Below are 27,477 nucleotides of genomic sequence, written 5' to 3' on the forward strand. Positions count from 1 at the left end.
ACTTTTTTCTTTTCATTTGGATTTTTTTCACTGCATATTTATTTAGGAGTTAGGACAAAATAAATTAAGTTTATTTTAGGAAAAAACTTACACCAATGCAACTAGCAAAGCACATTCCTGTGGGGCTTGCCTGAAGTATGACCTAGAAGAACATTAAAAGGTGTAGTCCTCTTACCTCCAGGGAAGTATACAGCTTAACAAACCCAGACATTTCAGAAATGTCCCCCACCCTCCTCCCATGACTACTTTATTTTGCACTTCTTCCTACAGCTCAAATGTGCACTTCCTCCTACACTTGATTAGCTGATAGTTTCTTCAGTGCAACTAAATTATGGTTAACAGCTGTCTAATCCCCTCACTATGAAACAATCAATTGTCAACAAGATACGCTGTAGTTATGCATTCACATGACATGCAATGGCATCCAGCTTTAACATGATGCTTTCATAAGAAGGACAGATAGGCAAACATGAAATTCGTAACTCATTTATTGAATATAGATGCAAGGATACCAACAAAAAGAAACTAATACTGCAAACTACAACTTTGGAAGTAAAGCCAATATAACAGGAACAAAATATACATAACAGAGTCGATAGGAATGTGTTTACCCTCTTGATACATTCCTTGTCTTTACATCTAGTGTAAATGTATGCCGAGAGCAAAAGCCAAACATGTGGGCCTGATCTGAGCGCTTTTCAACAAGCAACAGTCGTCCAGGATCCTTTAGGGTTGAGATGTCACCGCTGGCTAACGAGTGTGCGTACATATGCATACACAGAAACTGCTTCAACAAGTATATATATATATATGATCAAGAGCTGTGCTCTGGTTTTTAACCTCCATCATTAATACAGTGGGATCTGCTGATAGCGACATGGAAGGACTGGCTGTGACATACTTCCAGCCTTCTTATGAGTTAAACCTCACGGTGATGATAAGGAGGGTTAATTCAACCAGAATACTGGTTTGCCATGCAAATCTCCTTGGCAATTATTAAGTACCAAGGGTGGCATTTCAAGGGGATCATCATCCCCCTCTTCCCCAGCTCACCAGGAAGGTACTCCTTTCCACACAGAGCAGCAATAAGCAGCAAGCCCCAGCCTGTAGTCTCACCATGTCTTCTGTCAACAAATAAGTGAACCCAGGGGATAAATTCTGTATAATGCATGGAGTTGCGCTTGGACCCCCCCTCCCCCGACATAGCAACATGGCTCTTTGTACCTCGAGGGGGGGGTGGGGGGGCAGGATTTTTATCTTGTGGAGTGTGCGTGGTGCATCCGTGGCTGCCTTCTGAAGCTTGGCAAGTGGAGTTTCTAGCAGGGCCATGAGCACAGCATCTCCGGTTGGCATGTACCTGCTGAATAAGCAGACCCTTTAACCACCCTGCCACAGCCCCCTTCCAGCCAGTACCACATACACTGATACTGGGCTGGACCATTTCAGTCTCCTCGAACCAGAGTTGAGCCTCCTGCGGTGACTGGTCACCAAGTGGAACCTGTGCCAGTATGTTAGCATGAACCAGAGTCTTGGGTAATTTGTCCAAGAGCTTTCTAGGGCTCTTCCCACCCGCATTACTTTATGAATTCTGTGGGAAAGAGGAGCCCTGCCAGCAGTGGGATAGATCTTTTGAAAGGGCAGTTTCCTGTGAAACTACTCTGCGGCTTTTGTCAGGGGAGGTTGGGGGTGGGGGGGGGTAGTTTTCACAATTGGAGGAGTCTCTAACAGCACGTACTGCTCTTGTAAAGAAGAAATGGTCCCAAAAGCCGTAAAACTCAGTTCACGTCAATCATTTTCAGAAGACAAGTTTCTTAACTTTAGGACTGTTTTCCAATTGTGAGATGAAAGCAAAAAGGTCCCTATTAAAAAAACAGAACAAAAATCAACCCCCCCCCCACAAAAAAAGTAGGAACAAATTGATATTAATTTAACTAGTTAATTTAAACAGATCTATTTCACCTATAAAGCACTTTCATTTCACCTATAAAGCACTCCTAACATTTCCGGGAAGGCAGTAAATGCTCCAGAAGAATCTTCAATATATGCTCGCGAAGATTACATTGCTTTACAAAAAAAGACAGACCGTCCAAAATTCCAAGCTAAAATACGCATAAAAAGACAGCAATGGCAGTATTTTGTCTTTAAAAAATGATGCAAATGTTGTATACCTATCATACATTTTCATGCTTATTAAAACTACAGTTAAGGACATAGGAGATGTACAGTAAATACACTGCTGAGGTACATTTCTTCTAAATATTAACACCATCACAGATTTACTCCCCAGCAGGTGATGCTACTTGGGAACATATAAATACAATTTTTACATCGTAAGGCACTTTTACCCAGCATACATGACAAGATGAAGTAAATGACTACATGATTTTGAGGCTTGTAACAAAAAGAAGAAAAATTACTTCTGACTTTCAGTTACCATGAATTTGAATGAATGAGGGGTTAGCCAGCCCATCTCAACACAGTGAGATAACAGGTCACCAGCCACTTGCTCTTCTGCTACTCAAAGGTAAAGTGCTGTTATGGTTACTAGTGGCATGGAAGGGAATGATTTCACATCAAATGGATTATTAGATTATAAAATCCAACAGCTGATACAATATGAAATAGAACTGAGGCAAAAAAATGGAAAGATTATATTGGCATATCTACCCCAGGTACCTGTCATCCTTCATTAATCAAAAATACAGTAGTTGCAAACAATGAAAAGTGCCTTTATTCATGGAAGGGCCATGTCTGAGGCACACAATGTAGAACCGATCTAGAGACACGTTATTTTGCATTCTGAAACTGTTCTGTGTGGTTGAAAAATGTTCATCGTCTAGCAAAACAAACATCTTGGGAAACAATTTCATCAACCGATCTGTCATTGCAATTCAAGTCACACTTTTAATTCTGAAAGTTACAAATACAAAATAAAAATGGTCAATGGCATCATTAGAGCAGTAACTGAATCTTTCCTGTACACTGCAATTTTCCTACTAAAACTGCATTATTCCCCAAGAAAACAAACAAAATGGAGGGAGTCCCAACACAGTAACATGTTAGAAACTCTCATATACAACAATTGAGTCCCTTGAGACATTAAGGAAATGTGAAGAGACAACGACACGCTAAATCTTAAAAACACAAGTAAAAATGCTACGGAAATTTATGTTACAAATGAACTGCTTTTGTAATGTCAACTGCAGATGAACCTTTGCAGTTTCTAGCCAAATTCTCAGTGTATTTTGCTTGCAGCTTTACTTCAAATCTTGAGGTTTTACTGGGTTTCTAGAAACAGTCAGAACCCTATCTAAACAATGAGGTGGCATGGTAGTGTTAAAAAGACTTGCACGTTAGATTAAATTTTTGGTTTTATTTCAAATAAATCTGCTAATGTGCTTTAACAGACCAATGGAAGAAATTACTAGCAATTAAAAAATGCCAGTTTAATGACAAAAGTTAAGGAACTGAGCTGCTAGGTCTGATCGAACCTAATCTGGATTATTCTCAAATGGAACATCAAGCTCTAGCATGTGTCACTCCATGACAAAATTAACCAAATTCTACAAATCTTAAGAATCTTAAGCAGAGTTTCCTCATATAGTGGTCACAAGATTCAAAATAAATATTGATCTATGGGAAAGATCATATTCTCATTCTTCTTACAGCACGGGGGCAGCCTGTATATGTATTTTGGACAAAACATGAAATGTTCCACACAACACAGAACATCTGAGGTATGGATGTCAGATATGGTGGCTAAATTCCATAACGAGTTAAAAAGAGTAACTCTTCGAAATGTAAAGAGGTTGGGTTGCAGTGTCCAAAAACGAGTATAATAAAGGCTTCACTCACACTCAGTGAAAGGTTCTTGGTATACTAGGGAAGCAGAAGAGGTGGATCGTTGGGGAACAAGCTACAGCGCTTTGGCATGAGTGCTGCAGCTCACAGCTCATAACCAACACCTGCTCAAGAAAATTGCCAGCGAGGAATGCCAGGCCATATGAGCAATCACAGCAGGAACAAACTGCAAGGTTCAAGCGTGCTTCTGTGTACACCGACTTCTTTTTCTACTATGTGCTTTGCAAGCAAAACAGAGAGCAGCTTTTCCCCACAGACAGCCTCCATACTTGGTTTACGAAGAAAACGTGAAATGCACAAGTTACCAGCTTCTGGCCAACACGGACGTGTCCATGTTGTGAACTGAACTTGCTAAGACCTTCTCTGGTGCATGAATCCACTAAACAACTTACACATTCCAAATCTTAGATTTTTATTCAGTCCAGAAATATAGATCTTACTTCATTTCAATGTCTGCCTTAACTTTTGACACTGTACATATTACATCTCATTTATATAGTGTTTCAATTTTTTCCAGACACTGCAGACTACAAACTACATAATATTGACATGTAAAACTCTGCCACTTATTGAAGGCTCACAAACATGAACGTTTCAGGCAGTTCAATGAAATTTCTAGCAGATTTGGGCAGTAAAAAGTTACTAACCCTTTTCTGATCTTAGAAAAACAATTTAAAAGAATTAGTAGTTATGGATGTCTTATTCATTCCCAGTTCTCTAACTCTGTCCCTTGAACCTGTTTAAAAAATGATGAAAACAACAGTAAATTTAAAATCACACAGAACAAAGAGAAGAGCAACTAACAGAACTGATATTACATCTACAGTTAGTGACAAAAGTCAGGGCTTCCGTTCCTATATTTTTACAAAGCTGGCTGGATAAAAAAATAAAATAAAAAGAAAATCAAAAACAAAACCCTCTCCCCCAAATAAAAATGTTCCCCCACTCTTCTACGGCATACAAATAAAAAGCACTTATTTATATATGCTAGATTTAAATGTTTTACTGCAATAAAGTATGCCAAATGTACGTTGAGTGTCTCAGTCTCAGTAACAGATCTGTCAGGACCAACTTCCATACCTAGTTTCCATTGAGCTGTTGTTGAGGAATGTCACTATGGCCAGTGCCTGCTTTCCCACGGCTTTTGCTCTCTCTTTCTTCATCTTCTTCATCTCTTTCATCATTTCCACTGTGGTTTTTACAATAGAGTCTAACATAATAAAAGAAACAGTGGGGGAGTTACTAGTAAACAGGACAAGTTACTTTATGGGAGTACTTTTAGAACACGCTGGGGTTCCACCACTGCTGAAGATGCACATTTTAGAACTTTACTGGATAATTAATTATACAAGGCATCAGACAACATCTGCAACAGACATAATTATCAGCTACCTTGCTTGAATCATTAGCCAGAGACCAAAAGACCTGGTGTAAGGACAAGTACAAGATAATTCAGAAAGAAGAGAGGCAACAGCTCCCAACTGGCAGAAGATAATAAAGAGACGTTGAACATCTCTTGGGTAGAAGCCTGCCAAACTGTCATAGCTCCATGTGCCTGAACAGGCACTGCATTATGTGCTAAAGACCAGAGAAAAAATGCAGATCTCCTTCAGAAGCAATTTCCAAACCCAGTCACTCTGGACTGAGAAGGATCTACGTATACTAGACCGACATGACTAGCCCCACCCAACTGAAATGGCTGCGCAGACGCTCACAACTTGAACACGAAGGGTTCGATGTAGCAGTATGATTAGTATTCATGGATTCTACTTACAAAAAAAAATTGTAAGAGCAAGCATTATCTATTACAGAAATGAGCCTGCACCACTACAGATAAGGCAGCATTTTCATTACTCGGTATCCTATAACTGTACCGTGCAAACTGGTCTAATCCCCAAATAATTAGAAACTGCCAAAATGAACTGATTTTTACTTTTGATTAAAAAATGCTGCAAGAACTGTTGAGCTGATTAAAATAAGTGCATTACGTACAGCACTGCTCTTCTAAGAGAGTGAATACGGCTAGTACTTTCTAAATTCAAGTTACATGGTGTATTTCCTCCATGATATGATGGAGCTTAATGACAGAATGGAGCAGCAATTCTGTTTATATAAAAATAAATTGGAAACAACTGCAATCCCAGCGGGAACATGGGTTCTCAAGAGTTTTGCAATGTGTATGCTACAGGGGAACTATTTTCATGATTTTTAGCTGATTAATCAGTTTAAAACCATTAAATAGCACTGAAATAAGCAAAGAAAAGTAAGGCTTGAGTGCAGCTTGCACAAGCTAGTGCAGTTAGTAAAATACTGAAACTGATCCATCCCAGTGCTTGGGGATCACTGCTACATGCTCGGAGAGCACCCCCTTGCGGCTAGACCAAGGTGCAACACTAGCATCGGCTTCAACAGCAGCAGGGTCGTATTAATAAAAGGCGGAAGCAGCTGGAAAAGGAGATAGGGAGCAGTTTAGAAGGGTAAAGAAATAACAAAGTAGATAGGTCAGTTATCCCCCAAAAAACATAACACAGTAAAAATTTACTTCAGTCATCTGAATTTCAGCTCAATCAGGAGGAAATACATCTTTGTATACTTTCCTATAAAAACCCCACATTTGTTTGCAGCGATGCAGACATTCTGAGTGAAGTTAAAGGAGTCACTAAAATATTTTGTCTACGTATAGAAGTTATTTTGGAGTATGTTCACTGAAACAGTATTTTCCTATTTAGTAACACAGTGAACAGTTTTTCACAGAAAAAAGGAACTATTTTCACTTTTGCATATACATTTATCCTCATCTTGATTTGGTAAAACAAATCAGAAGAAAAGCATGAGTCTGGTGGGCTGAACATCAATCCTCTCCAATGCCATAAGCTGTGGGGTCAGCTGATCCTGGCTGATGAAGGGGCAGTGCTTCTTCAAAGGGGCCCAGAGTCCTCTCAGGTGGCTGGCTGGTGTGCTCTGCTCACATGCTCAAGGCCATACTTACCTGATACGGGCTGGAGAAGGATAGCCTTCCTCTATAGGCTAGGGACTGCTAATCAGCTCTCTGCCACTGACTTTGGGCAATCAAGACACCTTGGTCAGTTCTGCTCGCTCTCTGGCACACAGTTTAGTTTCTATGGACTGGAACAGTTGGACCTCTAGTTTTGGGGTTTAATGTAAAGGACTTGGGTGAATCCTGGTAGCCTGTAACATGCAGAAAGTCAGACCAGATGACTTTAACAGTCCCTCTGACCTTAATTTCTATGACACCACAGGATCCCTGGTGCGGTTCGGCTGCTTCCTAAGTGCTAGAAACTCTCTGAAAACAGTCTGACCACAAGCCCTTCATCTAATTTGGGGAGTGTTGCCTGCAGCACCCATCCAGTTCTTCTCATTTATTTGGCTAGGATGATGCAAGCGGAAGTGGAAGCTGAAGTGCAGAGAGTAAAGAAACATTTTTTGCGCTGCTCCATGCAGGGAAATTTATTTTTGACATTTTATGATTCAGGATTATTTACAAAAGAACTTGGGTTAGTTAATTTTGCTAAGGCACTTAAAACTGGCCTTTTACAAGCTTTTAGTAAACTAGACTACTGAATTGTACTAGTCACCTCATCCACATTTCTGAGCAATCGTTCAACAACCAAAGATGTGGGAAGACATGCACACCCTTGGTTTTGTCTTTAGAATATAAAAACTTGGTCTTTGTTTGAATACTGGCAAAGACAGGACAAGTACATTTCTTTGTTGCTTAATGCTTCCAGTGCAGCTGAATGACACAGAAATCACCCTTACTGCATACTTGGTATTCTGTTTCAAAAGAAAAGTGACTTTTAAAATTAAATACACCGAAGAGGAAAAAAATTACTTTATACAGGCTTAACAACTGCATAAATTCTTACTTGTAAATTCCTCGTGACATATTCTCAATATACTTTGCTTTGTCTTCTACTCCACAGTGGTAATGGTAAGTCTTGATACAGGCTTTAATTTCACACCCAATGGTGGCACCAGGTTGGCTGCAAAGCGTGCATTTCTGTTGAAATGAAGAAGGCAACACTCAAAGTTATGCTCTTAATCCCTTCCATATCTAGTCATTTAGCATTCAACTTATCCCTTACCATTCAACTAACATGTCATCATGAAGTGCCAAATTTTAACCCTAGCCCAATGAGAGCAGCAATTTACTTGGTATATTACCCTTGGGGTACAAACTTAATTAAATTTGTAATACACCAGAAACATAATATGGAAGTAATTAAAATAGGAATAAGAGTATAGTTTATCCATCTGCTAGATTAACAAGTTACTACAGGACTGAATACATCAATGTGGTTCTAGACTATATTTTGTTGCTCCTGAAGCTGAAGCTCAGGCTTTTTGCAATACTAGAAATGATATAATAATTTTAGGTAACGATCTAGCAAGAAATTGTTTTTTGGTGTAATCATAAAACGTCCCTGAGAACCTGTCTCCCGCTCTGGGGTTTTAACAATTTCAGTCATACTAACATGCCACCATGAAGTGCTGAACCCCTCCAAAAACAAGCATGTGCCAACACAGGCCACAGTATTTTCTCCAACCAGACACATCAACACAGTCTCTCCACACTTCAGATTATTGTGGCCCAAAGGCCTGGGAGAAGACAGGCCCTGCAGGTGCCCAGGTGATTAGCAACCCTGGATGTAGGAAGCCCTGCAGACAGCTCTTCCTCAAAGCTGAAGACTGGGGGCCCAAAAAAACAAGCAGTTTTTAAAGAGGAATTCATGAAAGATAAGCAAAGGATTCATTCATGCTGTCCCTTTACAGTATATGGGAGCAAACTATTAACGGTCATTTGCTAAAGGAGTTTATTTCCTTGGCCTTTTTGACGTTTTCAAAAAACATGCATTTTTGGTTCGGAAAACAAGCCATCAATCCCTTCTTTTCCAAGGGTCAACAAGCTTCCTTCGTCAGGTATACTGTAGTGAAACGTTACAGTAAATGTTACAAATAACCATAGGAATAAAGTGGTCAAAAGGGATAAGCAGGATCTCACACATACTCAATAGAACCAATAAAGTATTGATTACAAATCCAAAAGACACATACCATTCTTTTCCCTCTCTTGATCTCTTGAAGTACAGTTTTAATATCAAAATCTCCAAACTCTGCCCTTGATGTTGTTGTTAGCTGGACAGTGCCAGAAGAGAACAACTATAAAACAAATACATTTGAACAATGTCGGGTTAAACCACAAAAAGATTTAGGGACAGAGGTAAGAGAAGGGGACGTTCTGTACTCAGCTGCCTACAGGAAAGAGGTGCCTTGCCAGTAAACTTAGGAGAAAACTGTACACCAAGGATATTGGCAATCTGCATATACCTTCCAACACCCAGTCTATGCTTTAGTTTCATTTGGTGCATTTAGAAATTTATTATAGTAAAGCAACAGGTAAAGCAGCGGGGACCAACCTTTTTGACAGGCAAGCCATGACTTAGTCTTGCACCCTCCCCAAGTGTCACTCTAATCCTCTTCCCCTACCTGATCTGTTCTTTTTGCTCCCTGCCCGACCTGCCACTGTGCTGCCTGTCCCCTCCCCGATCTGCCACATGCCACCCCCGAGTAAAAGGAAGATTAAGATGGAAGAGACACAGCAATAAAAAAAGCACTGCAGTAGATGAAAATGCTGATCAGATCATGCATTTCATCTCCCTTGCTGAGCCATCTAACCCATTCCACTGACTCGTCTTGTCACTCAACCTCCTGGGAAAGGCGTAGAAGGGGAAAAGAGGACAATCCCAAGTCAGAAAAACATGTGTCCATTATAACTAACATTTATGGGCTGAGTGCATTTTGGGTTATAGGAACAGCAACACCATTCATATGTTACTTTGACTATACTGTATATACTATAAACAGCCGTTGGAAGATTTCAGCAAAGAATCTGAACTACTCTGGACTTTCCAATAGTATGGGGCCAAGTGAAAAATTCAGGTCAAATTCCAGGCTGGGTAATAATGCTCTACTGACATACATCTATTCTCTTGGTTGGACGTGTCACCTAGTGGCAGGAGAGAAACCAGCCCTGTGTCCAAGACAGCAGGCTAAGATGCAGTTAAGACTTCCATTCTAGCCTCTATCACATACTACTGTGCGCTGTTACTGCGCAGTCATTTAGTACTTGCATACCCAAGTACTAAAATGACTGCCCAGTAACAGGCGCTACTGCACAGTAGCTTCCCCGCATGGCTTCCTGGCGATGCTGACTGCACAGTAGCTTGTTAGCAGCGTGCAGTAGCGTCGCATCACGGTTCGTGTCCCACAGCGCTACTGCACTGTATGCATTTCATGTAGATGTGGCCGGAGAGTAACAAAGGCCATCTCTCAGGCTTTTACCTAAAGGCATGAGATTGGAAGGCAGTGGTGTGTTCCTTTAGGATGGAGTCTTTTAGTTCACACTTTTTTTTTTTTTGGTTAAACACAGCCTATGTATCTACAGAAAAGGGGAATATTTATAAGGAAGCTGTGCATCTCTAAGCATAGCCAACTTCTACTGTTGCCTGTGGTGAAAAATAAATGAGTTGTTCATTTGACAACACATTAGTATAGTACTAGCAGATTACTGGAAGCACAGGCTTTATTAACGCATAATTACATGCTAGGGCACAAATTTAAAATAAAGTAAGACATTTCAGAAAGAATGAGAATGCTGTGCTAATTAATAACAATAGCTTGACTTACCATGCACTTATAGTGTGCTGCTGCCTTTTTAGCATTAAATATATGAAGCTTTCCTCTAGCTTCATTTTCTTCTTCACCTGCATGACAGAATCCACATTTAGGTTTTGTATCACTGGGGCTGCTTCTGTGGGGAGACCTGTCTCTCTGAAAGAAAAACAATCGACTAAAATATACCGCTGGGTTAACAAGTGTGGTCATAATTTAAAAGACTACAGCCACCATCTGGAGGCTCAAACAAATGCAAATGTTAATCAAAATATTTAATTAAAAAAAAATGATATATGCAGCTTTTTTCTAAGTTTAGCATATTTACTGCTTACATAGGAACTGCTTTCTATTTCATCTGTGCCATGTGAGGATGTAGATCTAGTGTCTTCTGACTGCCCTTTTAAATTTGTTTTCCTTGGTTTTCCCTTCCGACCCCTCCTCTTTCCTTTTGGTGGTGAAGGCTCCAATTCGTGTTCGTTGATACCTTCTTCTAAATCTGCTTAGAAGCCAGAAAACAACATCAAGAAACTATCCTCACAAATGAGCACCGTTTAACAAAACTTTAGGTAAGACCATGATAAATGGCTTCCCGTTTCCTATAAATTATGATCAGATACAGAAATGGTAGCCCTGATTTCCAGTTCATTACAGAAACATAACCTTTAGTCTTCTACTATTATATAATATGACTGTATACCCCTATGAAAACAACCAAGTCAAGTGCAGTCACCTTACAACATGTAGTACATTTAAATCCCTTGTAGCAACATTCAGTTCAAGGCTAAAATCTGTCTTCAGATATACAAGTTCATCTCCCATTGAAAGTAATGGGAACTGAGCAAGCATCTGAGGTCAGAATGGACCACAAGCATGTGTAAACTGATTTATTCTATGTAACCCGTTGCCTTCTATTAAACAATTCAAGTACTATACTGAAATCAACAACGGCTGTTTTCCAGAATGATGACTCACAAGGGAGAGGGACAGAGAGACCTGGAAAGCCAGTGTCAATCATGTATTATCTTAAACCAGTGGTTTTCAACCTTTTTTCATTTGCAGACCCATAAAACATTTTGAATGGAGGTGCAGACCCCTTTCAAGCTAAGTGTGGGTATTCACATAGTTTTTGTTGATCAGTCATCTTTCATGGACCCTTTAGACATAGTCTGCGGACCCCCAGGGGTCTGTGGACAACAGGTTGAAAGCCAGTGTCTTAAACCAATCACTCTATAAAGATGCATTACTTTAAAGCTTGATATATTCATAACTTTAATATAAAAACTGCTCTCTTTTGGCCGCTGCAGTGAAACTAACTCTTAGGATGGTCAATATCAGTTATCTTTACAAATAAACTTGGAAACAAATCTACCTAATTACTTTCAGTGACTGTCCATTTTCAAGTCTACCGCTGGTGGTTGCAACTACGTTGCTGGGCAGCAGCCTCCACTCAGTACTGGAAATATCCCAGCCCAAAGACATACGTAGATGATGTTAACGCTAAGAATATTAACAGATCTTTTCAACACTAATATATTAAAGAAAATGGCAGCTGGTTAATGTCGCTGCATTTTCAATCTGTGTCGACTATTTAATCTATTCTCTTGATATACCAGTATTGCCTGTTCTCAGCACTTCAACAATCCTGTAAGTTTTAAGTGTACACCAACCTACAATAATAAAGTATTAAACTTTTAAGAACTTCATCTTATCACTATACTAAAACCTGATTTTGTTTTGATTTTTTAAGAGCTTATGACTCAGCCTTCTTAGATTCTTCTAAAAATGCCAGCAATTAAGAAATCATGATACAAAGAACTGTAATCAAACATTTTACTGAATCCCTTTGATCATTTAAACTATTTTACTGAATCCCTTTGATCATTTAAACTATGTAGTTAACACACACCTACTGCAAGTCGTGTTTATTTTTGCCGCATGAGTGGCTTATGTCTAATACCGAAATACTAGCTTTGCTGTACTTGGTTGCTAATCATTTTCCTTATAATCAGCCCTACTGATGACGTCTTTTTATAAGACCAGCATGCAAAGCTCCTGTAGCTGGATCTGTCATATGTGGACACTGCCTATTCCTCACTATTCATGAAACAAAGATGGAGATGCAGCCCCATACAGAACAGAATCACAAATCAGAAAGACTGGATCTCCTGATTTTTATATTAATGAGAATTTTAGTATTTTTTTCAAATTATTTAGGCATTACTAAGATGTATATCTCTATAGTATCATGGCCTCAGTATGGAAGCAGGATTAATAGTTTCAGGACTAAATACTGTAGCACAAATCAAAGGACACCAATTTACATTCCTCTGCTTCTTCCTTGATCTATTATGTCAAATAAAATCTAATTGCATATGATGCATTTCAGTCCCATGGCAAACACTGCACTTACAAAGGTCAATTTTGTAGCACTTCAGTATGCCCCACCAATACTAAATTTAGTACAGTAACTGAGCTGCTGGCCTGAGCCCAAGAATAAGATTGGTAAGAACAATTCTTAGTCTACCACAGCTGTTGTCAAACTGCAGGAGAGCTAGATACTCTTACATATTTTTAATGAAAGAGAAAAAAAATCCACCTTCAGCTAACAAATTATGCTCAGATATAATGCATAAAAACTAAGAAGCACTAACAAATTTCGGTACAGTCTGGAATAAACATGCCAGATTCATCAAATATACACATTTCCCCAGACTAAAACATGAGCATCAACCTACCTAACATTACCTTTAAGCAAGTCTAAATGTCACATTCCCCAGATTAAGATACAGAGCATCACAGCTTCCTTTTAAAAATAAAATATGGAAGGACTGATGGTGTAGTCAGGCGATACAATTCACAACTTCCTAGTTAAAAACAGTCTGTGTACTACAAAGAGATAACTGTTTTACTAGTCTAGTTTATTTTTTAATTTCACATGGCCTGTTCAGTTCCCACAATCAATACGGATGTCATCTCCAATATCCAAAGGAAACCTCTTTCTTCAGACTGGTTGCGACAAATTAAGTCTTAGAACTTTGTGCTCTTCTAGCAAGAAGAATCCTATTTTGTCTCCTCACATGCATGGGCCCTCCAATAGTAAAGAAATATTTCCAAACCTTGTCCTGTATCTTTCACTGATAAGAATCCTAGGTGTTTCTTGTAACCACAAGTAAAAACATTCAGTCAAAAGTATGGATGTTAAGTTAATGTCCCTTTAAACCTCAGTTAATGAGAAATTCATACTAGACTGAATTTCATCAATCACGTTGTCCATTTGCTAATATTTGTAAGGTTTTTCTAGAGTTCCTCATCAATAAATTGATCATCAACTAGTTTTTCCCTCCACTCAGTCCACCCTCTTTTCCCGGTAATCAATATTTTAAACACCCATCCTTAAGACACCACACTGCTAAACATTTACAATGCTAACAGGCCATTGGTGACTACAAAACAAGCAAACACACATGATGAAAATCAACTTTTTTTTTTAATATAAAGAACTGTCACAGCCTCCAGAAAGAATCTTTTCTCCAATACTCATTTTGTGTTTTTTTTTGACAGTTAGAAAACAAAAGATTTCAACAGTAAATAGACCATGCATTTTTTTTAGATAGCTTCATTATTCGGTAATATAATTCCATAAGAAAGAATTCATGGTTTTCCTCAAAGGATTTCTGTCCCCAAACAGTTGGGAATTCACTGAATTTTATGAAATTCATGAAAGCAGTCTAAATAAATGAACCCCCCCAAAACCCCAGATTAAGGCCCCAGTACTACAAACAGTGTGGATTTAAGAACTCATTTCAGTGGTATTCTACAGAGACACGGGGTTTTGTGCTGGCACATCTGTATCCTGGACTTATGCCTAGAAGATTACACTCTCTTTTATTAACAGCACTGTGAACTAGTGTAACAGTACAGAAAATAAAGAGGTTAAAACCAGACTTAACAACACTGCCTTGGACAGTCTTTACTATTCAACAGACAATATGGTTTTTGCCCTACCCCTCCCCTCAAGCCCACTGCCAAGCTTACCCTGTTTCCCTGGCATCTGATGGTTGGGTGTTTCCAACTTCTCATGTCAGCTTGAACTAAGGGAAACACAAAAAGTTGTTCAACACCTCCCTGACCATATGAAGTGTTATCATGGGTACAACCCATAGTGTGAACCCACTAGTCTCCCTAAATGTTCTTTGACTGCCCCCCAAGCCCCATTACCTTCATTGATTTTTGAAATGGCCACAATAGTCTCAATTTATCATTAGACAAAAGTTTTTAATGGGAAATTCTTATGTCTTATAAACTGCCCTCAAAATTACCTAATATACCATAACTGAAGAAGTGGGCCTTATATGCCTGATTCAACAATGTTTTCTCCACCAAAAAATGCCCAAGGAGCCAGTCTATATTTCAGTAGCCCTAAAAGTATGTTAAATCAAGAGATGCAATAACTTTAGAACAGAAAGGAGTGATAAAGAATCCTGTCATACTTATACTTCAGAATGCCACTAACAGAACCAAACAGTACAAAAAACTGATTTATGGAATTATCCATTCGTTGGGCTATCAACATGGAAATCAATCACCCTCATTATGATGGCTAGAAGTGAAGGTCCTGAATGTTTTTCCTGCTTCAGCATGGAAATATAGTATACATTGAGAACTATTCATCTATACTTTACCATAACAATTTTATTTATATAAGGAATCCTCCCTCATTAAAAGCTAGCATTAAAGCAAAATATAGTGATAGCAAAGTAATTAAGATTGCAACACAAACCAGTAAGAGAAGGACATGCAAAGCAGAGGCTAACAGTAAGCTACCTATTTCAATACCTCACACAAAACATCTAGTGCAAAAAAACCCCTAAGTCTGATAAATGCAGATGATACTGAGCAAAATTAACTAGCAACATTTATTATCAAGAGGTGCTGTAGCTATAAGGTGCCAAAAGACACTGTGAAGGTAGTAGTATGTAAATCTAAAAGCACCCATCTGCTTTAGTTTGTACAATCCAGTAGGTCACAACAAGTAATAGAGAAGCTCTAAAAATTATCCAGAGCAAAATTGGCAATGTTCGAATTTTAAGAAAGAGGTCAGATTTAAGGAGTAGCCTCAAAAAAGAAAAAAACCACAGAAGCAGAGAGGTAGCTAAGGATATTTAGGTCAGATAACCTTTAAGATAGTAGAGGAGGGAAAAATAAATTAACAACATGGCAATATAATTATTTTTACAGAAAATGAAATGCCAGAAAAGGTAAACAGTTTCTTTTCACATGCATTTGACAATGAGAATGTGAATGCATCCATAACGGCAAATGAGGATACATTAGTCATTGGCATATAAGAGTGGAAAACAAACACCTGAATGAGGCAAATGCACAACTCATGAGGCAGCAGTAGTGATATATAATTACATATCAAACTACCCAAGTTACTTTTAAGAAATGTTTGATAATGGAGAAAGTCTGAGTTACAGGAATACTACAGATATTTCCCACGTATAAAGAGAGATTTAAGGGCAAAGGGTTACATTGACATACTACTGAGTTGAGCTACTATCTTTTTAAATGTAGAGCACCTACAGTAGGAAGCATCTGGACTTTTTCTATGGCTGCAGTAATGATACATTTAGAAAGCAAACGGACACACAGGAACACAGGACTGGAAGGGGCCTCCTGAGCCATCAAGTCCATGTCCCTGAGCTCGCAAGCAACCGTTTGTTAAGGATTCCAGAAAATCACTTCAAACCCTCGTGCACAACTATGAAGCACAATACCTGAAATGTCAAGGAAACCATATAACATGCCACAAACAAAAACAGGCACACAAGTCATACAGAAAAACTAAATGCTGCTGGATAAATCTGAGTACTTTTTCAAATGAATTATTGGTCTAGATTAAGAAGACAAACAGATCTAGGCTATCTGATATTCAAAATATAATGGAAGAACTTATATAATAACTAGTTGTATAAATCCTCTACACACAAGTAAGACAATGGGGTCATTGTCTTACTTGTGTGTAGAGGATTTATACAACTAGTTATTATATATTTCTATAGATAAGATATTGTTTAGGTAGGAAGCAGATTAGAATTTAAGCATTGTGGAACACACTCAACTACCATAAACTATCATAGGTTCAAATGGGGAGAACTGGACAACATCCTCTAGGAACACAATAAAAGATTCGAACTTCAAACTAAGACATGCCTTTCCCCACCCCTCGGTTACCTAAAAGACCTTTTCCATAAGGAATTTTTTTTTTTTTTTTAAATAAAACTTCTAGCCCATTAACGGGTTAAATCAAAGGGTCCCAACCCCCAGGCTGTGGCCTGGAACTGGGCTGCAAAGGGCTGGCTGCCGGTCCAGAAGTGACCGGCATACTGCGGACCAGCAGCCCACCCTTTTTCATACTGAGTACTTTTTTATACTGAGTATAAAAAAAGGGCAGGCTGCTGGTCCGCAGGATGCCGGTCACCTCCAATCTGCAGTATGCCGGTCCGCAGTTTGCCGGTCCACGGTCACTTCCGGTCCATGGTTTGCCGGTCCACAGTCTAAAAAGGTTGGAAACCACTGGGTTAAACAACTATTTTGAAGATGTTTGTTTCTATTTCTAGATTGGGGTGACTCTACAGTCACAAAACTAAGACATATGGAGGAATGTTTACAGCAGTGGTTTCCAAGCAGGGTGCCATAGGCCCCTGAGGTCCTCTGACATCCCCTCAAGGATGCTGAAGGGTGCCATGCAGTGTTAGCATTGCCAGGTGTGCGCAAACATGATTCACAAGATAAACCAAGAGATTTTAAATAGGAATCCACAAGATCCAAAACATTCTGACCTGTTGTGGTCTTTCTGAATTTTCTGAAACAGAAGTATTGCTCTATTCTTTTTTCTGTTGTCAAAAAAACAGATGAAAACTAAGAACCGGCACTGAGGGGGACCTCAAGTCTAAAAAGGTTGAGGACGCTGGTTTATAGTTATATTATCCTGAATATTAAAAAAATCAAGAACACTCTAAGACATCTCATAGGAATTTGCAACTTTTCTCCAATAAAACCTGAAAGGCACGAGACTTGACTTAGAGTTAGGTTGATACGCTGGCTTCTAATTGCAGCAGCATAGAAGACACAGTGATGGTGTGAAAGGTGTACTCCGTGCCTAATGTAACAGAAAAAATGGCTGTAGCAAGAAATTCCTCTAAGGCAAAAATTCCACCCCAAGACTAACCAGAACATCATCTGAATCAGATGCCAATATGTTTTGGATGTTGTTCCTGCTAGCATCTGGTTTGTGCAGAGCTTGGAATGAAGTAATTGCTTTGGTACATAGTGTGCTGCCTCTGAATGGTTTTCTGGAGAAATATTACCCTTGCTCAACCCACTGAATAACACAAGATTATGGATTTCATGTTTGATTTGAAGAAGATAAAAACCACAATGAATAAGGGAATACTCTGATTTCCATTTGTGGAAAGATCACTTCCACAAAATTCCCTGCGAGCTTTAAATACAACTACAGTGGTATTGTCATACACTTCATTTTCTGACCCCATAACTTCCAGGCATCTGTTCCAAATGTTAACAATGTATATAGTCTGCCTCCACCTTCATTACTGTCCATTTTATTACTATGTAGCAGATGTAACAGAAGACTAAAATGCAAAAGTACCACATTCCTGACCTAGATTACCTTGAACTCTCTCTTATCAGCTATATGAAAGGTCTACAGAAGCTCTGACAACCCTTTATGCAGAACTTAATGATAAAAGTCATCTTTTGGCCATCAATTATTTTCAATAAATGAACATGTAAAAAATCATAGCTTACCACCCTTTCAAAGGCAGAACATCAGATTTTTGAAAGAGCTCAATTCCATTTAGGCACAGTAACAAAGATTTTCTGTAGTGCTTAGCATGCAGAGGCTATGGTTTTGACTTGGGTCCTAAAAACTCTTAAAATCTGAACTATGCTAGGGAATGTCTGGGTGCAAAATTACCATGTACACAATGAGTCTACCAATCCAACAGGGTGGCAAGAAATTCTAGTCCGAAAGCCCTGGTGTTGGTATAGAAAGGAAAATGAAATCACTAGCTCTTATTCTGGAGGATACTCACAACCAGGCACTTAAATCCTGACTTTCACTGAGCTTTGGGCTGGAAGGGTTTATAATACAGAACCTGTGTGCGCTGGAGCAGTCTTGTTAAAATTTCTTGCAAGACCAGGTATTTTTTTGGAAGAGTGGGTGGCAACAATGCCTGTGAATCTACTGCATCAGTAAACACAATGAGAGTCAAATACAAAGAGCTGATGCTCTGAATACCACTGAAGCTAACTGCTCTGAAACTTTTAATTGGCTCTAGAAGCAGGCTGCCACAATGGCGGAGGACATCAGGCAAGGGGCACCCTTGTCAGTCTCCATTGGCGCAAAGGTCAGACTGCTGGTTCACACTGAACTGTGGAGAAGCATAATATTGGTAACAACTCATCTGTTAGGACAATAAAGGTCCGAGGCTTGAAGACCCCCAAACTGCCCAATGGGAAAAGCGCATATTGGTAACTGCAATTTTGTTTCTGTTCCTGGCCTGGATACCGAATTACTGAGTGACCTCAACAAGTCACCAACTCTGGTTCCTTAGTTTCTCCAATTGTAGAATGTGCGTGTTACCCAGCTGGCATGAATGTTGAGAGTTCTGATTTGCCAATATTTGTAAAACACTTTGGGAGCCTCAAACAGAAGACACTAAAATGGTAAATAACTCTTTTAACAATACCATACAAAAAACTGCACCTAAGAGGTACATGATGAAAACATGGCCACACACTTCCCAGAATGTAAATGAGAGTCTGTCAGGAAAATAGCCATTCAAGTAATGAAATGCCCTGATCAAACAAAGTCGCACACACAGTGAAAGTAACAGCAACTTCTAGATTATGGTGGGTGATGACAACTCAAAGAGTTCACAGATTTCCAGGGGGAAAGGCTGTTTTGAGGACCTTTCAATTCACTTCTCTGAACAGTCATCTACCAAATTAATTGAAAACTGCAACATAGACCAAATCATAAGTGCCTCATCTTTCACTATTTCTAGGCTCTCCAAGAAAGAGAACATGACTCCAGCTTAGTCTGTATGCCTATGCTTTAACTAATTAACCCTCCGGTTTGTTATATTACCAGAGGCACATGTTATGTACACCACTTAGGTTTGATTAGGATTACTCAATGAAACCAAAAGACTATCGACTACTCTAAGACTCCCATGTTTATGAAAGCTAGACTACAAAGAAATATGAAAGGCAGCCAATGATCAATTGAAACAGAGAATTAACAAGTGTGGTTTCTTGTGCTCCAACTGAAACATATTACATTCAACAATAAACAGACAAAACTTCAGCAACTTCTTCCAGCCATTAAAGAAATGAGAAAATGAATTACTCAGGTATTTGTCTTAGTGAATAAGGAAGCATGAAGTCTAACGAATTCTTGCCTGTCTTGGCCTTCCAGAGAGCTTTGGTTAAGAGAGAAGATTGTAAAAGTCCTCTTGGGTAGAAATGAAAGTTCATATTTCATAGGATTTCACAAGAGGAGTCAAAAGATGGAAAACTCACTCCTCTGGGCAGACAGTTCTTAGCTGATAGGTGTGTCTCAGATCTCTCGTGAGGCTTTGTGGTGATGCAAATTACCTTGAACGAAGGCAGGTTACAGGTGGTCAAAACTGCTTCCTGCTTGGGAAATGATGAAGTTTTCATTTTAAAAAAATCAGCTAAAATTTTTTTGTGAAAATCTTGTTGGTCTAATAAAATATAATCATCTTTACTACAAGCCCCAATTGCTTTTCCCTCTAGACCAATACAGCTACAACCTGGATATCTGACACACAGAAGATATTGAATTTTAGCTGCTTTTTAAATGAAATCTTCATCATGTCTCCCAGAGGAGTAAGTTTTCCATCTTTTGACTCCTCTGTGAGATCCTATGAAATATGAACTTTCATTTCTACCCAAGAGGACTTTTACAATTTTTTCTCCAGTGCCTGATGAGGGGTGTTTGTGCCCAAAAGCTTGCAATTAAAGAATTCTTTTTGCAAAAATCTTGTTGGTCTAATAAAAGATATCACCCTCTACTATGAGCCCCGATTGGTTAAGGGATGCATTTTCACTAGGTTAAACAGAATTTTAGCTCTGCAATTTTATCATTAATTTAAGTCCTTGAGCAGCATCCTTCTCTTAATAAAAAGTAGAATTAACCTTTCCTTTAGGCCTGTACCAGAATTCCTAGATCAGAATTACAGACACATATTTTAACAAGAAATTCAGAAACTACCCATTTTCTAGAGAATGAAGGAAGAATAAATAAATACGGGTCTTGGACATTGTGACAGCTTTGTTCAGAAACTTTAGATCCCTACGATTATGGCTATGACATGATCAAAACAAATGAGAAACTATTAATTCTGAAAAAAATAATTTTCAGCCAGACACAATCAAAGCACTAAAACAAAAATATGTGAGCTATTGCACTTAGAGTAGGGTAGAGAGAATTGTGTACAAGACCATACTGCTCCAAACTGGTCAGAGATAAACAGCAATCCAGAGCAGGTTGGTCTACTTTCTTCACACAGGACTGACAGCTTAAGTACCACTGTGCATAATGGCTGAGGCATGTGACCACAGATTAGCCTTCACTATTCTAGTATGCAAACAACAGAGAGTGGGGATTCATGAAAATAAAATAATAAAGAAAAAGCAATTGAAGTAGCATCTGGTAGTTCAGTCTAATTTGTTTATTCTTCTCCACATGTCTTGTCTAGTGTGCCAAACCACCACCCTTCTCCACACTCATGTCCCTCTTGGATACTCATTTTTTCCACCAGAAACAAGCCAATAAAATATACAAAAACACCCTCTTCCAAGCTCCTCATTGTGCTTTGCTTTTTGGTAACAGGCTCAAGCTTACGCCTGTTTTAGTCCTGAGCACATTTCCCATATTTAAATAGTAATTAACAACAGGAGATGTTCTAAGCCTCCTCTTAGAGCCCCTGATGTCTACCTGACATTTTTCTGCTTTAAAGATACGGCACATTTCCCAAGATGTAAGGATCTTGTAGCATTTTCAAATGTTGCCGCTTCAACATAGGCATTTCTCCAGAGACTAAGTGCATGTGGTTATAGCTGTTGAAGTCCTACCGCAATGGGACCCTCACTACCACACAAATGTTAAACAGTAATACTACTCTGTCAATATAGCACAAGGTCCCCAGAGGCCTGAGTCTTCTGGTATCTAAGCTTGTGCCCCTGGTAGAAAGAGAACATGTTATGGCAAGAGTATTGGCGCAAGCCCTCAGCAAAAGGCTATTACAAACAAAACTAATATTTTAAACTGAATGGAGTGGAAAATTAAACTGCCAACTAGGTACTGTAGGGCTTTTTGCCCTATACAACTCAGGTAGCTGTGCCATTTAGATGCATTTTTTCAGTCTATTAGTCTCGCCAGCTGACACAACTTCAGTGTTTTAAAATGTAGTCATTATTAATACTTAAAAGAAGCGCTGCTGCACATTTGCAGTAATTTCTCCATGGCCGCTCCAACAGATACAGCCCTACTAAAACTAACAGCCCCTCATGCTAGAGGTTAGGCCATGACATAATAGGCAGTAACAGCTCTTTCACGCTCTCAAATAAAAAAAAAAAAGGCCCTGATCCTGCAATGAACTCCAGGAAGGAGCAAAGGTCCAGATGCATTAAGCCTCTTACAGAATCAGAAACATTATTTTCCAGTGGATGTCAATGACTAAGCCCATGGTGAATACAAGTAATGTATTGTCTAATATAACTATTTACTTAGGAGACTCTCTTAGACCTCACTATCCTTCTATGAGACACTGCAGCCACGTTTCATTACTGTTATATATATATATAAGGTCAAACTACATTAAAGGATCTGGGCCCAGTCTATATTAAATACGGGCAGCATAAATGCAAACTCTGTGCTGTTTTCTAGTGCCCTTTTACAAGGACTTACTAACTGCAGGAGTCAGAGAGGTACATGCAGTATGCAGAATGATATACAGGTATAACTGGACAAGCTAAGAATCCAGTTTTAGCATGGAGTTTGATTTAAACATAAAAAGATTTAGAAGATTTAAAATATAATCTGTATCATTAATGTAATTTTTATTAGACGTAGCACAAATAATATGGATTGGTTAGATGAACAAAATGCATTTGGCAGAAACTGCATTATGAATTATTATAATCAATCTCAGTCTTCACTAAAAGACATCATCCATTTCTTCACTGTTTCACTTAAACAGATTCAAAGTTAAACTCATTTCTTCTTACTTACCAAATTCAAATACAACCAAAAAATGGAAACAAATCCTGAAGTGCCGCATAACTGATTTTTCAGTATTACGAGACCAAATAACATGCTATTATTAACACGCTGCCCAACAACTCACGTTTCAATACTCTTCCCCCACTTATGGAAGCTTGTCTGAGTGAATGCCCATGACTACTTTTTTTTTTTTTTTTAAATCAACTTGGTCAGAAAAAAACACACAAAGTAAATCTGAGGTTAATCTACCATAACCGTTTACAGGTAATACTAAATTTCTCTTCTAACGTATGACAAGACTATTTGGAGTATTTATCATAACAAGAAAATTACCTTTGTGTACAACATGTCAAAAGAGACATTCTTTCTACAGGATTTCATTACAAATGAAAGATTATGGAGCTACTGCTTGATGGAATTAACAAATTTAAGATGTTGAACACTTAACTGCACACACAAATTAGCTTCCTCCTAGAAATAAATGTCTTTTGCTAAAGCAGGAACATTACTTCCACATACCCTTTGTTTTCATGGAAAATCAGAACTCAAAAATATCCCAGAAAATTTTTTTTCCTGTTGGCTCTCTTTCAGGGACTTTATGCAATACCCAAATATTCTATGTATTTAGCTTCTAAATTCCCTGTTTCAGAAAACACCTCTAAACCTAGTTCTAATTTAGTGAAAACATTTATACTTTCCAGAAAAAGTTACAGTTTAACCAAAATGCCTATCTAGAGTGGGAACAGTTTATAGTGAATAGCTTTACCTTCAGAGTTGTGTGTAGCTTTCTTGTGTTTTCGGCATAGTATCCTATAAACAAAACAGTTGAAAATTGTCAAATAAGCCATGATTCATAACTCATTTGCTCATCTTTAAATTAAATAGTGGCACATTTCATTGTATTTGAAGATACCACCCCCACCCCCAATAATTCTGCAGTTAAAAGGTTCACTCAGCTAACGCTGTGATAAATTAAACACCCTAGGCACCCTTAAAATATTTTTTGTAATACTCATAATGTTTAGATTCTAATGGCATTTTTACAAAGAGGGTGAAATGTAACTATAGAAGACACATGATAAATAAGTGGTAGTTACATGTAAATGCCTTGTGAGGGTTTCTCTCTTATCTGAGCTCTATCATGCAATGCACAGTAGTAGTGATATGTCTTCTGACATGTTTTCACATCACAACCAATGGTTGCTCCTGGACAATGGCATAAAGAACACATCTATGGTAGAGAGAGAGAGGGGGGAAAAGAATTCATGTTAGCATTTGCTTAAAACTTTTGGCTCTGAAAACAGTCAGCTGGCATACAACAACTCCCCTTCCTATAAAACAGATGGAGTTACTGAATGCAAAGCATTTAGTCATACCCAATTCTTGCCATGAAGTGTCATTTTGATTAATTTTAAGAGGAACAAAAATGTGACACGATTATAAAATACAACAGCATGATAATCATTTGATACCATCACATTTATTAATCAAGTTGAGAAAATAATTCAATAACCTTTAGCTGAATAAGAAGTGGCATAGTGGGAAAGACTTAATTGTTCACTTAAATGTCGGGCCTCCAAAATGGTCAAAAAGCAGCAAAATCTCAGACTGCACCTGGTCAGGTGTGGGCTACACCATGGAAACAAGAGGGAAAAGAAACTACTTCCTTCCTGACTTTGGCTGGCAATCAGCTTATTGCCTGAAGCAGAATGACTGAGTGCTTGCAATTATACCTTAGTTAAACGCAGCTGCTTTTCTTTTCTCCCCACCCTCCTTCCCCCTATAACTAATTCTTTTTATAGTAAGTTACCTCTATCGGATTTCATTAATTTAATGAACTGCATGCTACATAAAGGGAACACATCTCGTTATTTGTATCGATACCTCTTCTTGTTTGTTTTTATATTACAGAAAGGGCTAAACAGAAAACTACTGATTTATTTTTCCTCTTCCAAAAACAGGCATGCTAGACTTCATAAGCATTTCTCGTTTGGAAGATATTACCTATCATCTTTTTAAACTTTTAATTGTCCTTTTCCACGCTGTATGTTAGAGAGAGGAAATAATTTGATAAAATGGCATTAATATTTTCCATATTATTTTCCAGCCTCTTCATACTGTCCAAAAGCTTAACTAGCTTTCTGACAATTTCTAATGAGTCTCTTTTTTGAGTTGAGTGTTTGTATCTATTTTTTCTCTGCAAGGTTATAATTAATTCAAAACCCATCAGTATGTAGGAGAGGCTGCAATTATTCCCCACATATGTCTATACTGAATAAAGTTACCAATCTATCCTGCTACATAACTCTTGAGAGCTTAGTAAGATTCTCAGAATTCATTTTAGTCTCAACTAACTTAAATCAATTCCAAACAGATTTTTGTAAACCGTTTTCCCTGAAATTTACTTTGCTCTTCACAACTTAGCAGAATTAACTGAATAACAAAAGGACTGAGCCTCCTTTCATCCATTAGCCACTTCTCTAAAAACTGAGAACTCGTGTTGTTTCCTTACTCCTAATTAGTTTTTAAATCTACTGTAGGTGTTTACCCAACCCTGTGTAGATCAAGTTTCCAAAACATCTTGAAAGTGATTTTGCCAAGTTTATTTTAAGGTTAAATGATATCCATCAGTTTCCTTTTATCCTCTATTTTAATTCTTTAAATATTTTGGTAGGTTAGAAGCACAATTTACTTCTGTATAAACTGTGAAGTCTCTAGTGAAATAGCTGACTGGAAAAATCTTTATATGGACTTAATTATATAGTGTGTTCTATTTTAACATCAAATCTGAGATTCAGTGGAGTGACTTCTACTATTCAATAGGCCCATGTCATCTGATTGATTTTCTAGACCAGAAATGCTCAGCCCCCCAACCCTGCAGATCAGATCTGACCCACAGGGCTCCTGAAGAACACAGAAATTTGGTGGGCGACAATGAAGGAGAGCAGTACCAATTAAATGTTGCCACCACTTTATTCATGACTTATAAAAGCACCAATACTCTCACTACAATTCATTTCCTGGGACTGTAGAACAAGCTGGCATTACTGGACTGTTGTCATGGTTCAACTCATCAACTCTTCTCAGCTAGACATCTGTCACCAAAAACACTCTGCATTTTGACCATTGTTGCTTTAATTTGCAGATCTAGTTCTCAATACATATTCACTAAATAATATCCACCAACAGAAAATGACTATATACAACACGACTGTCAACAGACAGGCTATAACCACTATCAATACAACTACTAGATTTGAAACACCATACCGATCTTAAAAAAGCTTTAAAAAGATACAAGCTAGACTGGAAAGCATATACTAAGTGCAAAATATATGAAAACAGTAGCCATCCAAACCTATCAGGAAAAAATATTTAAAATGTTCGTATAAAACCTGTGCCTAGTTGAAAAGCCTGATATCTATAGCTAGTGAACTTTAATAATCTACCCTCTAACACAAAAAGATTCAAAAGCACATATTCTCCCAAATCCCACACACACAAATCTCCTAAGAGCATTTAAAGACATGTGACTATCAAAAAAGTTTCTTGCTGGTCTATCTGTATGTTAGTGTTTCGTTTACAAGTAGCTAATCTCCAAGCACACACAGTCTCCAGTTGTTGCATCTCAGTAGATTCATCGTATCAGATAAAACAAAAGCCCCCCATACAGGATAAGATGTCCAGGTGAAATAGTAGAGTGCTTAGTAATGATGCAAGTGCAAAAAGATGTCAGGATGTGCCAGTTTGGCCTCCAAATGAGGCTACTGTGTAGATAACCTTTTCCACCAAGCTAAATTGAAAGAATTCAATGCATGAACTGTATTATTTATGCTGTATCATTTGTTAGTAATTATTTGCAAATTCAATCTCCCAAATAGGAAAGAAAAAAATTATAACCAGCACTTAAACTAAAACTACGGAAAGCCTCAAACTAATTATTACCTTGCAAAATAAACCAAAAAACCAAAACCAAAACAGCCCAACAATTCTTATTGTGCAATCCCATGGAGTTTGGCAAATATGACACTAGTTCTGTATATGTGCATCTCATAATGAATCTGCATCCACAAAGCTCTATTAAATCATTAAAAATGGAAGCACTAGAGCGTTTTGGCAGTTAAGTCAGATTTTGGCAGTGAAACCAAATGCTGGTAAAGGAGCAGCGTTACACTTGCACAGCTCCCTGGAATGTGGCTTTCATTGTGAAATCTGTCAGAAAATGTTAAGTAGAAACTACTGGATTAGAAAATATAATTTTGAAAAATGCTGATTTTTCATTGCTTGCTGCCCGTTAAAAGGAACAAGAAGCTTAGTTTGTCTAGGAGATTTTAACTTGCTTAGAAAAACTATGCTAAATACTCATGATAAAAGAAAAGTGATAGTAAAAACAGTAACATCTGCATTTGACTAATTCCAAAATTAACCTAGCATCCCCCAAATAATCTGTTTAGTGTGGGAATAGATAAATTGAAAGTAAAATCAACTGACTGATTACTATGTTTATATAGACTTTAAACAGTTTCCCCACTATTAGTTATTTGACATTTTGGATTTGATTTCATTTCAACAGAAGCACG

The 27,477-nt window shown here is 38.2% G+C and overlaps 1 protein-coding gene across 1 annotated transcript in view; it reads right to left on the reverse strand.

Moving 5' to 3' along the window:
* Window positions 1–470: 470 nt before the first annotated feature.
* The window catches only part of PHF6 (PHD finger protein 6), a 33,712-nt gene continuing 6,705 nt past the window's right edge, over window positions 471–27,477 (reverse strand). Inside the window, exons 4-11 of the mRNA XM_006268196.4 lie at window positions 23,995–24,128; window positions 23,664–23,707; window positions 10,890–11,053; window positions 10,570–10,713; window positions 8,938–9,042; window positions 7,749–7,882; window positions 4,942–5,071; window positions 471–4,597 (exon numbers count right to left, since the gene is read on the reverse strand). Coding sequence (XP_006268258.1) covers window positions 4,942–5,071; window positions 7,749–7,882; window positions 8,938–9,042; window positions 10,570–10,713; window positions 10,890–11,053; window positions 23,664–23,707; window positions 23,995–24,128 — 855 coding nt within the window. The 3' untranslated portion in view covers window positions 471–4,597. The remainder of the gene's footprint in view (window positions 4,598–4,941; window positions 5,072–7,748; window positions 7,883–8,937; window positions 9,043–10,569; window positions 10,714–10,889; window positions 11,054–23,663; window positions 23,708–23,994; window positions 24,129–27,477) is intronic.

Source organism: Alligator mississippiensis, chromosome 8, assembly GCF_030867095.1.
Source record: "Alligator mississippiensis isolate rAllMis1 chromosome 8, rAllMis1, whole genome shotgun sequence".
NCBI classification, from domain to species: Eukaryota; Metazoa; Chordata; order Crocodylia; family Alligatoridae; genus Alligator; species Alligator mississippiensis.